Source organism: Girardinichthys multiradiatus, chromosome 15, assembly GCF_021462225.1.
Source record: "Girardinichthys multiradiatus isolate DD_20200921_A chromosome 15, DD_fGirMul_XY1, whole genome shotgun sequence".
In the NCBI taxonomy this organism is placed as follows: Eukaryota; Metazoa; Chordata; class Actinopteri; order Cyprinodontiformes; family Goodeidae; genus Girardinichthys; species Girardinichthys multiradiatus.
In genome coordinates this window covers 13,086,763-13,102,038 of record NC_061808.1, presented here as the reverse complement: position 1 = coordinate 13,102,038, position 15,276 = coordinate 13,086,763, and the positions used below count along the sequence as shown (strand labels likewise).

Sequence of the window (15,276 nt, the reverse complement as noted above, 5' to 3'; positions counted from 1 at the left end):
ATCTTGCTGTGCCAGAAGATGCTTCAAGTCAACTGCATGACTGCACTGAGGTCCCCTGCAGATTTTTGTAAATTTCCTTTTGTAGTGCAGTAGATCATCGGAGTGGAAATTACAACAGGGGACAGGAGATCAATATTTTGAAGAACAGAGTAGGGTGAGCAGATACAGAGTATTTCATGTCCATCTTAATTGCATTTTGTCAATTGAATGAAATACCTTTACTTAGATTTGAGAGACTTTTTGTGTGAGGAAAGACAACAAATATCTGAATCCAGATAAAATGGGAATTTTATTTCATGCTCACAGGAGTTCCCCCCAAAAAACTGTGCGTTCACAGTGCTCTGAGAGAGATGTGCATTTTCTCTCAATCAGTCTTATCTTACTTTATATTTCCTACAGGCATTTTAATGTTTTGCTTTCCAAAAACGCATTTCAATTTGGGCCATGCAAGCTGCAAACTGTGCTTCTGTCACTCTAGGCTCTCACATCTGGCGTCTGAACTTTCAGCGAGCAGAGGAAATCAATAAACAACATTACTTTGAAAACATTAACATTATGGCCTCCTACATGCATCATTGCAGTTTTCTCGAGCAGAAAATGGGCTTTCAAACCTCTGAGGAGGGTGCATATAATTCCCTTTAGATTTCCCAGTTTTAGTGACAGTACATTTTACTGACACACAAAAAAGTTCTCGGCCAACATATTTCTCTGTCAAACCACAGGAGGAAGGAGGACGGTGCGGGAAGGCAAGGTAAGTGATAGTACGCGCTGCCCCCGGAGGCACAGAGTGACTTGCTGTCATAAAGAATGATACTTTGTGAAATGGCAGGAATCTCATTTAGCAGGCCCATTTTCACAAGTGCCATTATCATACAATTCAATGTCCTGGAGGCTGGAGGCTTCAGTGTCGTCCTCTCTGCTGCTCACACTGTTCCTGAAGGCTAGACTTCCTATAAAGGGATACACACTACCTGTGAACAGCTGTCTGATATTATAATACGGGAGTTCTGGGTCTTTTCTTTCAGGCTTTGTGATACACCGTATATCCATAGCTTTGTTCCGCTGGTAGTATTTTGAAAATTTATTAAAGATCACAGAGATGGGCAGAGCCACCACTAACAGGCCACAGATGATGCATAAAGTGGCCACTACCTTTCCTGCCGCTGTAACGGGGCAAGTGTCACCATAACCCACTGTGGTCATCGTGATCATGGCCCACCACCAACCTGAAGGTATAGTCCCCAAATCTGTGTGCTTCTCCTCTTTCTCTGCAAAGTAGATGAGGGCGGAAAACACGGAGATTCCCACTGAGAGGAAGAGAATGAGCAGACCGACCTCTTCGTAGCTGTGGCGGACGGTTGCACCCAGAGCTCGTAGTCCAATTGAATGACGGGCCAGCTTGAGGATTCTAAGAACCCTCATGAGTCGCAGAACCTGCACCACCCGCCCAACATTTTCCAGGTCCTCGTTATCCTCTATGTTCTCTTCGTCAGATTTCTCCAGAGCTAAAGTGACGTAAAATGGCAAAATAGATGCAACATCAATGATGTTCAGAGGGTTTCCAAGGAACTTCCTCCTGGATGGAGCTACAATTAACCTGATGACGAACTCTGCAGAGAAGCAGGCAATGCATATCTCCTCCAGGATGGTGAGGACAGGGTCCTCAATGGGTCGGTCATTGTCGTCTACCTGCTGAAATTCAGGCATGCTGTGGACACACATGGCAAAGATAGAGGTCAACACTACACAGAGGGAAGCAATGGCAATAACCTTTGAAGCTCTAGAGTGAGCGGGATCCTCCAGTCTCAACCAGATGTAGCTTCTTACTTCTCCACACCATGCCCCTTTAAACTTGGCCAGGTCCTTATCGAGAGCAGAGAGTTCCTCGAAGGAAGAATCAAAGCTTGGCTCTTGCTCATCGCTCCGGATGTCCCAGTCTTTGTCCTCGATGTATTCCTTTCTCTCATGGTACCAGGTGTTGCAGCAAGGGCTGAGGTGCACCTCATGGATGCCCCAGTACTCAATTTCCTGACTGAAGGAAAAAATGCAGAACTCCTCCATCATGTGGATGTGGCCCGTGTGATAGAAGTTGAGCACGCAGAGGAAAACCCGAGGATTCCTGTCGAAGTAATACTCCCTCTCGGTTGGGCTATAGTCATCGCAAAGCTCCAGGATTGCTACTTCGCTTTGACAGCGCACCAGACGAGCCAGGCGTGTCTGAGGGAAACGGAATAACATGTCCGGGTCCACTTTGTGGTGTACCCCTCCCACGTTGAGGTTGACCTGGTTCTCCTCTTTTCCATGTTGGTGGAGGATTTGGCCATACCCCATGTTCCTAAAACATAATGAGAAAAGTAACTTCAGTAAAGCTTGGAAGTGGTGTATTTGCAGTGTTGAAGAAAACTATTTGCCCTGTTAAACATTTCTTCTGTTTCTTGCTTTTCTGTCACCCATCTCAGATCATCAAACTAACTTTAGTATTAAAAAAGATCCTCTCAGCAGATTTTAAATAATAATGTTAAATATAAAGGGAAAACGCATCCAAACAAACCTGGCCTTATGTGAAAATATCATTGTTCACCTTGTTAACCACATTACTTGATTCAGTTTCATTCGCCACACCCAGGAACAGTTTCTGCCAGGTCTGTAGAAACAAGAAATTACTTTAACAGAACCTGTCAAAGTGTAGTAGGCTAAAAGATCTCAAAAACCAACACATCATGCTTTGATCTGAATAAAGTCAAGAATTCAGGTGAACTAAGGTAACTGTCATTTATCACTCTGATAAGGGTTACCAAGTCATTTTTAAGACGTTGGAACTCCAGTGAACCACATTGAGAACCGTTATTAACGGCTGGATAAAATGTAAAACAGTGCTGAGCCTTCCTAATTTGGCCAGCCTACCAACATTTCTCCAAGGGGGCATCAACGACTCATCCAGGAGATTCCAAAAGAACCCAGAACAACATTTAAAGCATTGCAGGCCTTATTTACTTCAGTTGAGGTCAGTGATCATGATTCACCAATGAGAAAGAGAGTATAAAAACATGACATCCATAGGAGAGAGCGAAGGCAAAACCCTATGCTGACTAAAAAAAACACAACATCCCATTCCACATTCACCAAAAAGCAATCTGATAATCCCCAAGACATTTGGAAAAATACTGTGGAATGACGAGAGAACAGTGGAACGTTTTGGAAGGCGGTCAGCCGGTTACATCAAACACAAAACTAACAGCATTTCAGCAAATTAACATCATAAATACAGTTACATGTTGGCGGTAGTGTAATAATCTAGGGCTAATTTGTTGCTTCAGGACCTGGAAGACTTGCCATAATTGAAGGAGCCATGAGTTCTACCATGAAATCCTGAAAGAGAATGTCTGGCTAGTCTGTGACTATAGCCTTACGACCATCTGGGTTATGCAGCAGAATAATGATCCATAGCACACCAGAAAGTCTGTCTCTAAATGCCTACAGCATGCACACAAAATATTAAAATGAAGGTCTTAGAGTGGTCTAGTTAAAGTTCACACTTAAATCTAATTAAGAAACTGTGGCAGGACCATGCTCAGAAATCGCCTATTGTGGTTTAATTAAAACCATTCTGTAAAGAGGAAATGGCCAAATCCATCCAAAGCGATGTAAAATACTCATTGACAGCTAGCAGAAAGGCTTGAGGGCAGATGTTGCAACAAGTTACCAGGATTAGGGGGGATATACATGTCCTCATAGGGTCAGGTTGGTTTGAATAGCTTTTTCCCCTGATGAATGAAATTATTATTTAAAAACTGTTTTGTATTTACTTGCGTTTTTCTTGACTGATATTAAGATCTATTTGATGATCTGAAACATTTAAGTTTGACCAAATGAAATCAGTAAGGACGTGCTGTACATACACTGAAATGCTAGATTACCATCAGACAAAGGAACAAATTTGGAACTCAGAGAGGCAACAGGTTAAAATGAAACCCACACATAATTTCACAAATTAGAACGTCATCCAGTTACCATTTCTGAATATATGCACTTTTGTACATCTTAACATTAAATACTATCCTCCAACAGTTCATCCTGCCTATATCCATCACATGTTTTAGCAAAACAATATCTAATTTAATTGGTTTTCTAACACTTTTTTACTTGGACTAAATACAAAAAACAAACATGTGACCTACCTGTAATTTGAGCCCTTCTTTCCATGAAAGTAACTTTTATGCAGCTGGTTTTGTTTCCATGCTCCACCGATATGCTGCGATGGAGAAGAGGTGGGGTGAGAGGAGCAAAAAAGCCAAGCAGTGCGGTGCCGCACCCTCACAGACGGGACAAGAGGAGCTGGAGCTGGGACAGCTGAGCGGCAGCAGTTTGTTCCCTTTTACAGGGAGCAGGGAGGGGCAAGAGGAGAAGGGAGGAGAGAGAGAGGGAGTCTGCAAAGATGTAGAGATGCAGAACAGAACGATCTTTGCGGTTGTTTTATTAGCAATATGTCTGTGATGTTCCCGAATATGGACTGTTGCTGTATTTAATTACCTCTTAAACTTTACTGCACATTTTACTCTATCAGACAAGACTGCATTTTCAATCCCTTAATGTTTTATTGTTTAAAACATGTGTTTTGGCTTATACTTGAGTGCTCAAACTGTAGCCAAATGGTGCTGACCTCAGCTTTTGCATGCAGGAGAGAGTAAAATAGTAACATCAGACATTTTAATCCTCCCTGAAAAAGTATTGCTGTCAGACTGGCTGCCAAATGAAACTCTTACTCTATTTGGCAGCAAAGTCAATTACAGCATTCCTCTGGAAAAATAATGGCTTTACATTGACTTTTAAAAGTACTCACACCCATGAATATTTTGCCCACAACCACACTTTATGTGATAAACTAAGGAACAGTACTGCATAATTATAAAACAAAAGGAAAATTATAAATTTTTTTGTTTGTAAAAAAAATCTGAAAAGTGTGGCATGCACATTCAGCCCCCTTTATTTTGATATCCTTGATAAAACTCAACCAGAAGACGCTTGTTTAGTAAATGGAGTCCGCCTGTATGTTAGTATGTTATTTCAACTAAGTATACATGCAGCTGTACTGTGAAGGTCCAAGAGGTGTTTTAGAAAACACCAGTGAGCAAACGGAAACATAAAGCCTAAGGACACAAAAGACTGAATAGGGCTAAATTTGTGAAAAGGTTTAAAACAAGGTTGAGTTAAAAAATAATATCCCAAACTTCTAACATGTCACTGTTAAATCTATCATCTGAAAATAAAAGTATGGCACAACTGCAGACCTACCAAGACATGGCTGTCAACCTAAACCAACAGGCAGGTCATGGAGAAAATTAATCAGAAAAGCAAACATAAGTTTACTGTATTACACAAGTTTACTCTGGAGGAGCTGGAGAGATGTTTATTGGTCACACACTCCACAAATCTTGCCTTTATGAAAAAAAAGAGACAAGAAGAAAGCCATTGCTGAAAGAAAGCCAGAAGAAGTTCCACTTGCAGTTTGCCACAGGCCATGTTGGGGAGACAGCAAACATGTGGAAGAAGGTGATCTAGTCAGATGACACCAAAATTTATTCTTTGGCTTACATGCACAATGTTATTTATAGTTGAAAATTAACACTGCATATCACCCGGAAAATATAACCCCCAGGGTGAAACGTGGTGATGGCAGCATCATGCTGTGGTATGTTTTTCTTTAGCTAAGACAGGAAAGCTGGCCAGAGTTTATGGGAAGATGTTCTGATACAAGGCTATGGTAGAAAAATATGTTAGAGGCTGAGAAAGATTTGAGATAGGGGTGAGGTTCACATTCAGGCAGGACATCATTAAACAGGCCAATGGATCAGTTTAGGTCAAAATATGCTCATTAGAAATTATGTGTTTTAAACTGAGAATTTGTTCACTTCCATGCTAAAAACTTTAAATTGTTTTATAGATAGAAATAAAGTGAAAATATTTTACATTTGTTCATGTTGAACTAATTAAAAGTCTTCACTAAAACTAAGAAAGTAGAGCATATCACCCCTAGTTTTAAAGTCCTCCCACTGGCTCCCTGTATCTCAGAGAATGGTCTTTAAAGTGCTTGTCTTAGTTTCTAAATCACTGAATGGCTTAGCAACAACATACATTAAAGATGTACTGCTGTTGTATCAACCTTCAAAATCACTCAGGTCTTCTGGTTCAAGTATGCTCTCCAGAACCAAAACCAGAACCAAACACGGGGGGAAGCAGCATTCAGTTTCTATACTTCACTAATCTAGAACAAACTTCCAGGAAACTGCAAAAATACTGAATCCCTGAGTTCCTTTAAATCACGATTAAAAACCCATTTGTTCAGTTACCTTTGACTGTTCCATATAAAAAGTAACTGAAACATCATTAACCTTAGTCTGTAGTTCAACTTTTATTCACTTTAATTTCTTATGCCACTGCTATGTGTTTACAAATAAACTTGTCCTGGCTTAAATTTGTGTTTGGTGTAAAATTCAAAATGAGAAGCTCTGAAGTGTGAATCTTTACTCTATTTTCAATTAGATATGGAACTTAAATTTTAAACAAAATTACTTTTTGTAACTATTTTACTTAATAAAAAGGTCAGTCAGTCATTTTCTACCGCTTATTCCATAGTGGGTCGCAGGGAAGCTGGTGCCTATCTCCAGCAGTCTATGGGCAAGAGGCCCATAGACCCTGGACAGGTCACCAGTCCATCACAGGGCAACACACATACAACCATACACAAACTCATTCATACACCTAAGGGCAATTTAGAGAGACCAATTAACCTAACTGGCATGTCTTTGGACAGTGGGAGGAAGCCAGAGTACCTGGTGAGAACCCACACATGCATGGGGAGAACATGCAAACTCCATGCAGAAAGACCCCTGGCTGGGAATTGAAACTGGGACCTTCTTGCTGCAAGGCAACAGTGCTACCAACTGCACCACTGTGCAGCCCTTAATAAAAAGGTGTGATAACTATTTTAAATCTCTATTTCCAATTGCAGTTTTTTTTTTTTCAAACTGTTGCCATTTTCTTTGTATAATCTTTTTTATTGCATATAGAAACTAATACAGCATTTAGCCCATCTAATAGGTCAAGAGAAAATGTAGACAGATCAGCTGGCATGAAATCAGCATCAGGTCTTCTTCATCCTCTTCTGGACTTTATTAGCAGTTGGCCAAAAAAAACTGAAGGTGTGGATTATACTATACAATAAAATTCTATTAACCTATTAGGGTTTTTTTTAATCCAATAATAATTTGTTAATGTTTGCTCCCGTAGTTCCTTTGCAGTGTGTCTATTATGTTAAACTTTTCTTTAATCTTTCTAAATTCTCCTCATAAATCTTCTTCCTGCTCATATTTTTGACATTCCAATATAGCATTTTATATTGTTTCCTCACCACTGTGGTCACATTTCCCTCTATTATGCTTCTGTATTTTAAAAAGTATATAATTATGTCCTGTACGTCCAAATCTTAGTCTTGTTATTAATGTTTCCTTCACGTCTGCTCCTTCTTGCAGTTCTTATTTCTCCTACTGCCTTTTTGATAAAACTTTATTTTCGTTCCCCATGCCTCCTTTTCTTCCATTCTTTCCTCAGTTTTTGTTTGATGATACTATCAGCATCAGCTCAGGCTCAATTATCTCCATCAGGTTGTAATTGGATGCACCTGTGTGTGGCTGTATTTGTTGGCCAGGTTGCTCTCTTTGGGCAGCCAAAGGGCTGACCTGCAGGGTTCCTTACCTCTACAAGAATTATAAGAAGTGACAAACAGGAACTCTGAGGTTACCAGGCTCCCACAGGCTGTATGATGGGTCATCTTTTTGGATTGGGGTGTGTAGGTTTTTCCTCAAGTTGTTTTACTTGATTCCTGTTCTTGGTTTGGTGTCTGTGATGTTTTATTTTTGTTTTCAGGTGGATTTTTCTCTTGATAGCAGCTGCAAACATAGAGGCTCAAAAGAAGTCTTCTAGAAGTAAAGTTATTTCTCTTAGTGGCACATTTTCAACAAAGCTGTTGTTTTGGTTAGCTTTTCATGCATGTATAACTTAAATTTCAGATGTCAGCACAAAATGCTTGGGGAATATCATGCGTGTGGATGTTGGCCCACTAGGAGGAAGTCTTCTAGATGTTGCTGTTATCATAAGTAGGTTATTATATATTTTTTTCTCTATTTATACTGAATTTCTATTTATAGCAAATATTTTTTCCCTTTTTTAGATAACACAGCCACCGTTCTTACACAAAGTATTGCAACCCAGTGCGGCTTCAGCATGAAGAGTGACTCATTTGGGAATGCCCTAATTTATGTCTCCCTCCAAAACTGTTTTGCTCAAAATGTGGTAACAAAACTAAATATTTTTAGACCTATGCAAAGTGTCTTTCCTTAAGTCTATTTAGCTGAAGAGATCTTTGTCTGCAGGAAGATCGAATGTTCACGACAGCTTTACAACTTCGGCTGCATGGGAACCAGTTTGCTGAAGACGAGCTGTACCAGGTGGCTGAAACTTGCCGGTATGACATTTGGGCCTCCAGAGAAGTAATCTGTGACTACAACTACATTGAAGTGAGTGACCTGAGTAGATGCTGATCTGAATAGAAATGGCATACTTCATATCTAATGCCTTCATCTTTTACTAGGTGTCTGTACATCGTGCTGCTCCAAATGAATTTCCTCTGCATGGACACCCCTTCTCCAGCTCAAATTCTCGACGAGCTGCAGAGGTTAAACCTCAATATCATTCTTGCCATGATTCTAGAGGATAACTTCTGGATGAATATGTATCAGTTGCACTCTTGTATCTGTCTTGTAGAAAATGCCTATGGATGCAGGATTCAGAGCCACAACAGTTGTCTTTTTTGCACGAGAGGGAGAGAAGCCTATGAGTTTAGCTGATGCACAGAAACGTGGATATGGCATTGGAAATACTCCTACAAGGCTGGTTTTGAGAAGTCCTGTGATGGCACCGGAAACTTTCTTGCAGATTGTGAGTAAAATATGATCTTTGCTGAAGACTGGCTCCATCTGACTTGTTGCTTGAAGGATTTTGTCATTTGTTTTATTTTAATTGCCCTTTGGGATTAATGGTGTATTTGAATTAAATTGGTTTAAAATGCCTATTTAAGTTGCCTAAACTGTGTTAAGACTATTCACTAACAGAAAATAAACAGAACATTTCAATCTGAAGATAAAAAAAACCAACTTTAATCTACTCTGGTTATTGCAAATGTTGCCCCACTACTTGATGGAAATGTACAGTTGTCCTGGGGCATAATTCATACCTGTCTTGTCAAGCATGACATTTTCTTTGGTGTTCAGGTTGCAGGGGTTCCCATGAGGGTCCTCAAAACTTCAACAATCTTTGAAAAGAAGTGGTTGGCAACTCAAGTTGATGCAGCAGCTGCTTGTCCAGTCCAGGAGGGTAAGAACACTCATGAGAGCCTTGCATCTAGGAGGCTAGCTTTAAAAGTTGAAGTATCAAATATTGGGAAATGACCTGTGTCTTCAGGTATCAAAGCCATAAAACAGAGTAACATTCCTTGCAAATGATACTTTGAAAGACTTGAACAATTAAATCCTCTTATTCTTCCCAAGCACTAATGACCCAATTTTCCTTGTATGTTCCACACATTGACAAACTCTTCATCAAGCTCTATACAGAGATTTACTAGTCAATTTCTTAAATCTGGCTCAACTGTAGTTGAAACTCTGCCCCTGTTTCTAAGGCAACTCAAACCTGAATCAATAGTTTTAGGTTAGACTGGTGTTCTTTTGCTCTTCTGAGGACTTATACAATTGACTAGTGGCTTTTTGTTGATTGCAGTATGCACTTGACTTGCAGGTAGTGTCTTCTTCACACAAAACACAATCACCTGGTACCTGCCCAGGCAAATAGACCCAATGATCTCTTCTGGCCAGTTTAATCTGTTGGAGGTGCACTTTGGCATAAACGGCCAACGGCTGGGTGCTGTGGAGATGCAGGCCCGAGAATACTCTGTGGCTCTCAATGATTTCTACATTGTCACTGAACTTCCCATCGGGGGTGTTGGTGGCTACTACAAGGTGACCTGTCAAATTAATTGTATACTTTTTATTTTTTATTTGTGCAGTAGGACAGTTTTCTATGATCTTTAGGCTTTCTGTTGCCCTTCTAGGCCCTGCACTGAAACATGTGAAACCCTCCCTTTCTTCAGAGTCACATTCAAGATGACCTTTACTACGTCTCATACATGATTGAGCCAATGCTTGAGCTGCTCTGGACAGAAGATGCCACTTATGAACAAACAAGATACAAAGTCTTTTTTCACATCGCAACACATCTGCTGCCCCAACCCCTAGAACTTATCGACAGTGAGTAACTAGATTTTGGGGGGGTCAACACTTGACTGTTTGCATGCTGGTCTTACTACCTCCTTCCACAGATACAGTTCCAGAGGACAAGATGTTTAAGATGACGCTTGGACATTTTGCTGTTGATGTGGTTCTAATAAACATAACCTTCCCTGCGGAGGTTCTATCAACATCAGACTGCAGTGTTCGAGGCTTTAACATCTTGGAGCATATGTCTCCTAACAGCAGCATGAAGTTCTTCACCCTCCAAGTGCCCTTCACAGACACTGCAGTTCTCCAGCAGGTAAAGAGTTGCTATTGACATTAAATGTCAAGCCTGGCACTACTTCTAATGTTGTCTCTTGCTCAGACCAGAGAAGGAGTTACAGTCTACTCCCTTCATCTGACCTTTGGTCTGATGCTGCTGGATGACCATGTAACATTCTCTCACAAAGCTTATTTGGAGGCTGCTGTCAAGGATATTGGTCTGTATTTCCAAAGGTGAGTTTTATTGTGTTCTTGCAATTTTTGAACACAACAAAATAAACCTTTGTTCTTTCTTGGCAGTCCCGCCCTCAGTCTCTGGTGGCTGTGATAACAACAACTTCTATATCCTTGTAAAATATGGGACCCAAGTCTACAACTTTCAGACCATGGTGGGGAAGCGACTCATGACCCCCAGTTTGGCCCAGCATTATGAGTACATGGAGAATGGGACACACTTCAGTTTTGTTGTGCCATTTTCAGCCCCTGATGTTGCAATAGAGGTATGAAACAAAACATCATTTTTAAATTTAAAGGGACATTATCTCTAAAGTAACAGTCTTTCTCTCAGGCCATTGAATCCTCATCCATTAGGGGCAGACTTGATGTGGTTTTGAGTAATGCAGAGATGAATTCCCAGATTCAAGAATTTTCTGTAGCTTGCCATTTTCCCTCAACACTAACTGGTAGGTGGTGGTACCCACTCTTTTTATCCTTGGTATCCATATGAAAGCTGAGTCAAATGTTCTCTTCCAGAATGCTTTCCAAATGGCACAATGACTGTTTTGGCTTTAAAAATGGAGTCGGTCCCCTCTCTGAACCCTAGAAAGCTCACCCTTGAAGACTCATCCTGTGGCCCTGTTCACAGCGATGACCGCTATGCTTTCTTTGTCTTCACAGTGAATTCTTGCGGCACCACAAGAAAGGTATTGTGATACAAATGACGACAATTTATCTTGCTACCGCCACTGAACTTGTAACTTGTGTTCTCAGTTCATGTCCAATGCCATGCTGTATGAAAACAAGATCTCCCTACCAGATGTGCTTCTAATGGAAAAGGGCCTAAAATCAGAAGAACCAGAGTATCGGTAAGGCTTCCTTTACACTCTCAAAATGATTGATTGGGTCTTCATTTATAAAACTCTGGTTTGACTTTTAGTTTAAAGGTTTCCTGTGTCTATGACATCAACACAAGCCATGCTGTGGCCTTTAACACAAGACCTCGCAGGAGTGAGCCTTATGCTGAGAACTCAAAAGGCCAGCTGCAAGTTGTAATGAGGCTTGCTTTGGGTAAGGACAAGCATTACTGTTAATGTATGTTAATGGCTTCACTAAGTCAAAAGGAGCAACTTGTCTAAACAAGGATGCAGTATTAAACTATCAAAGCTAATTAAGTTATATGGGTTTAAAGGTACTTAAGACAAATGGACCACATTTTTGAATGTCTAAATTTACTTGATGCAAGTTGCAGTAAAATTGGCTGTCAATTGGGGAGGCATTTTTTTTAAACTTGATCCTTATTGCAAATTTAAAAACTTGTAAAATGCAGCATGAATGACAACATTTCACATGTCACCTAGACGACTCCTACAGTGAGTTTCAGAACTTTGAGGACTATCCCATAGCAAAATATCTACAACAGCCCCTGTATTTTGAGGTGGAGCTGCTCAAATCTACAAACCCTCTGGTGTCGCTGGAGCTGGAAAACTGCTGGGCAACACGGGAGGAGGATAGGACATCCCAGCCCAGATGGAATCTGATCATTAATGGGTATTTTTACAGCTGAAGCACTCTGACCTTAATTTTTAGTCTTGAGACTATGGTGTTAATGAAACAACTCTGCAGCTGTCCAAACCCAGTCGACCCGTACCAGGTTGTCTACCATCCTGTTTGGCCTGATGTCAGGGTTGGGTATCCCTCCCACTTCAAACGGTTTGAGGTCCAGATGTTTGCCTTTGCTGAAGACAAAGAGAACCTGAGTACCAAGGTAGCTTGTAAGCGGTTGGTGGGGGTGAATTTTCTGTGAAACTCCTAGCCTAATGGTGTACATCTTTCAATCTTGCAGCTCTTTGTGCATTGTGATGTTGTGATCTGCAACACCAAAAATCCCCTTGGTGGAGTCTGTGGTGGGCAATGTTCAAACCCAAAGAACAGAATAAAAGGTAAGGTTGCAGTCTTTAAATGTACAACTTTACTAGGACATTGTATACTACGTTTCTCTGAAGATCATTTATACATATTTGAGTAACGGGTCTCTTAGCATGCCTGTTCTACTTGCAGGGCGAAAACGTGATGCTTTACAGGCTGGTGGCCTTAAATATGTGTCTGTCGGACCACTAAGTTTGAGTCTTTAAAGAGAAATAAACACTTTTAAAATTCAAACTTGCCTACGACTTTTTATTTTTTAATTTTTTAAACCCATATCAGGATTTTTGGATGTTCCATTGCATTTAACATTGTTTTCAACCTCCTGAACTGGTATAAAGGAGATGCACTGTCAGAAATTTATCTGCCAATTTCCATTTAGCACAAAGCAGAGTTTAATAATTGGGCAGGCTTGCACTCATTTAAAACGGTACTATTTGATTATATATCACTGTCATAAACATGCTGTTGAGTCATTTCAGCATCAGAACTGGAAGCATTCGGCTAAGCAAAACCTAATCTGTATACACATTTTGTCTCCAATTATTTAACCTGCAAGTTGGTAAACCTGTTCTTTACAGTGCCCATACTGTACTTGTTCATTGCCTATTCACCTGTTTCTCTTCAAAGTGGTGTAATAAGTGCAACATATAAGCATTCACTGCTCGTTCTAAGTGGTTAGTGCAACTTTTTCTTAATCAAAAAGGATTAGCATGTAGGCCTATCGATGTTTGGGTGGCTTTCAACAGCCTCTGAGCAGCTCCCTAGTCTGGTTCAGCACTTGTACAGCAATTTCAGGGGTTCCATTCACAAAATAAAATTTCAAGTTGTTAGGAGGCTAAAATTGTTAGTTTTATGTAGTTAAACTAACAAAACATAACGTTAAAGGGCTCCCAGCATTGAGAGCCAACACGACAGTGAACATCTACGTAGACATTCACCAAAGTCTGCTAATGGACTTAACTAAACTTAAGAGGGTAATCTTCTGGCAATATCCCAAATCCACAATATTAATCATAACCTATTACCTCTTGAACAGGACCATACTTTCCTTATTTGAGCATAATTAATTTGAGACATTAAGCTGGGAATGAGTCCTTCCTCACAGTTTTATCCATTGTAGGCACTGCTCCAGTTTTCTTGTTTTTTTGTTTTTTTCCCTCCCCAAAGCCAAAAAACAACTCTCCCAGGCAAACCTTTGGGATACCTAGTGTCTTACATAAACCATAGGCGCATTGATTCACCATCTTGGGGAATGTCAGACCTAGCTTACAGAGTTAGAAATGCTAATGATGTGATTGGACAATCACTGTTTGGGGGTAGCGTTTTGCAAAAGGTCAATTGGGTTCCAGTCTGAAGACTGGCTAGGCCACTCCAGGACCTTGAGATGCTTCCTACAGAGCCACTCCTTAGTTGCCCCTGGCTGTGCTTTGGGTCATTGTTATGACCCATCTTCAGTGCCCTTAGTAAGGTAAGGGCAGGAGGTTGGCCAAAATCTCAGAATACATGGCCCCATCCATCTTCCCCTCAGTATGGTGTAGTCATCCTGTCCCATTTGCAGAACAGCATCCTGAAAGTTTACAACTCCATGCTTCACGGTGCGGATGATGATCTTGGGGTTGTACTCAGGGCTGTTTAGTGTATTCTTTATGGGATTGGGGTAAACTGTCGTGCTGTGCAGTTTGCCCCCAGTTGAGCTGCTTTTAAACATGCTGAGCTGGAAGAAAATGGCTTAGGGTGGACTTAAACTTTAGGCTGCTTTCAGCCTAGGGTTTTAAGAAATTATTCATGGGAAAATTCTATCAAAATAGTTCATTGTGTAGCAGAAAAGTAAAAACCTACAACTAAAAATCACATGTCAATAAAATGTTCTGCTATGCATTGTAATCAAGAAACAATCATGTGAGAACTGTATACATTATGTGACTGTTTTCTGACAGTTGAAACATTACACTAATAAATCATTACCAATATTGATATAACTCACCACACTTGTGTAACTCAACTTAAGACCTACCTTTCATTTCAAATCACAAACCTACTTTAGGTGGTTAATGTTAACATTGGGTCTATTATGCTAATAAAATTCAGATTGTAAAGTACCATTTTTCCATGTATTCATAATTTTTTGTTTGCTGCTCTATATCATACAGCATTATATTTAGCCTTCAACATATTATGTAATGTCAACTACCTAGAAAAATTATTCAACTATTGGAGTAGAAACGCTGTCATGAAAAGAGCTTGAGAAAAACTTACCTACACAAAACAGTTTTAGCCAGCATGCTAGCCACCTCTCTGGCCCTTTTTTTTTTTTTTTTTAAAGGGAAACATCAGGCCAGAAGCGCTATAAGCATATGTGGTTATTGTGTGACACTGCATATGCGGGTGTAACAATTGAACTTTGCACAGACGTCCTTGCAGAGACAAGTACACACGACTGTGTTTTGCCCTTACGTGTACAGGGGTTGGACAATGAAACTGAAACACCTGGTTTTAGACCACAATAACTTATTAGTATGGTGTAGGG

At 40.3% G+C, this 15,276-nt stretch overlaps 2 protein-coding genes across 2 annotated transcripts; one reads left to right on the top strand and one right to left on the bottom strand.

The window, feature by feature from the left end:
- Positions 1-270: 270 nt before the first annotated feature.
- On the bottom strand, positions 271-4,378 carry kcns3a (potassium voltage-gated channel, delayed-rectifier, subfamily S, member 3a). Its single transcript, XM_047388452.1, has 2 exons — positions 4,179-4,378; positions 271-2,335 (listed from the first exon to the last, which is right to left on the bottom strand). The coding sequence occupies exon 2, from the start codon at positions 2,329-2,331 to the stop codon at positions 835-837; it is 1,497 nt and encodes a 498-aa protein (XP_047244408.1). The 5' UTR covers positions 2,332-2,335; positions 4,179-4,378; the 3' UTR covers positions 271-834.
- A 3,310-nt stretch (positions 4,379-7,688) lies between these two features.
- Positions 7,689-12,983, top strand: LOC124881706. The gene is made up of 21 exons (XM_047387442.1): positions 7,689-7,842; positions 7,924-7,982; positions 8,067-8,153; positions 8,228-8,349; positions 8,430-8,573; positions 8,648-8,731; positions 8,821-8,994; positions 9,327-9,429; positions 9,850-10,070; positions 10,202-10,358; positions 10,430-10,641; positions 10,708-10,822; positions 10,905-11,104; positions 11,173-11,287; positions 11,358-11,527; positions 11,595-11,689; positions 11,761-11,891; positions 12,182-12,371; positions 12,447-12,588; positions 12,667-12,763; positions 12,882-12,983. Exons 1-21 carry the CDS (start codon positions 7,817-7,819, stop codon positions 12,953-12,955), a joined length of 2,718 nt encoding a protein of 905 aa, XP_047243398.1. The 5' UTR covers positions 7,689-7,816; the 3' UTR covers positions 12,956-12,983.
- Positions 12,984-15,276: the final 2,293 nt, after the last annotated feature.

Coding starts and splice junctions, on each gene's coding strand:
- kcns3a (XM_047388452.1), bottom strand. CDS start 2,331: ATGGGGTATGGCCAAATCCTCCACCAACATGGAAAAGAGGAGAACCAG.
- LOC124881706 (XM_047387442.1), top strand. CDS start 7,817: ATGATGGGTCATCTTTTTGGATTGGG. Junction 8,732..8,820: donor ATTCTCGACGAGCTGCAGAG/GTTAAACCTCAA, acceptor TCTGTCTTGTAG/AAAATGCCTATGGATGCAGG. Junction 12,589..12,666: donor AAGAGAACCTGAGTACCAAG/GTAGCTTGTAAG, acceptor TCAATCTTGCAG/CTCTTTGTGCATTGTGATGT.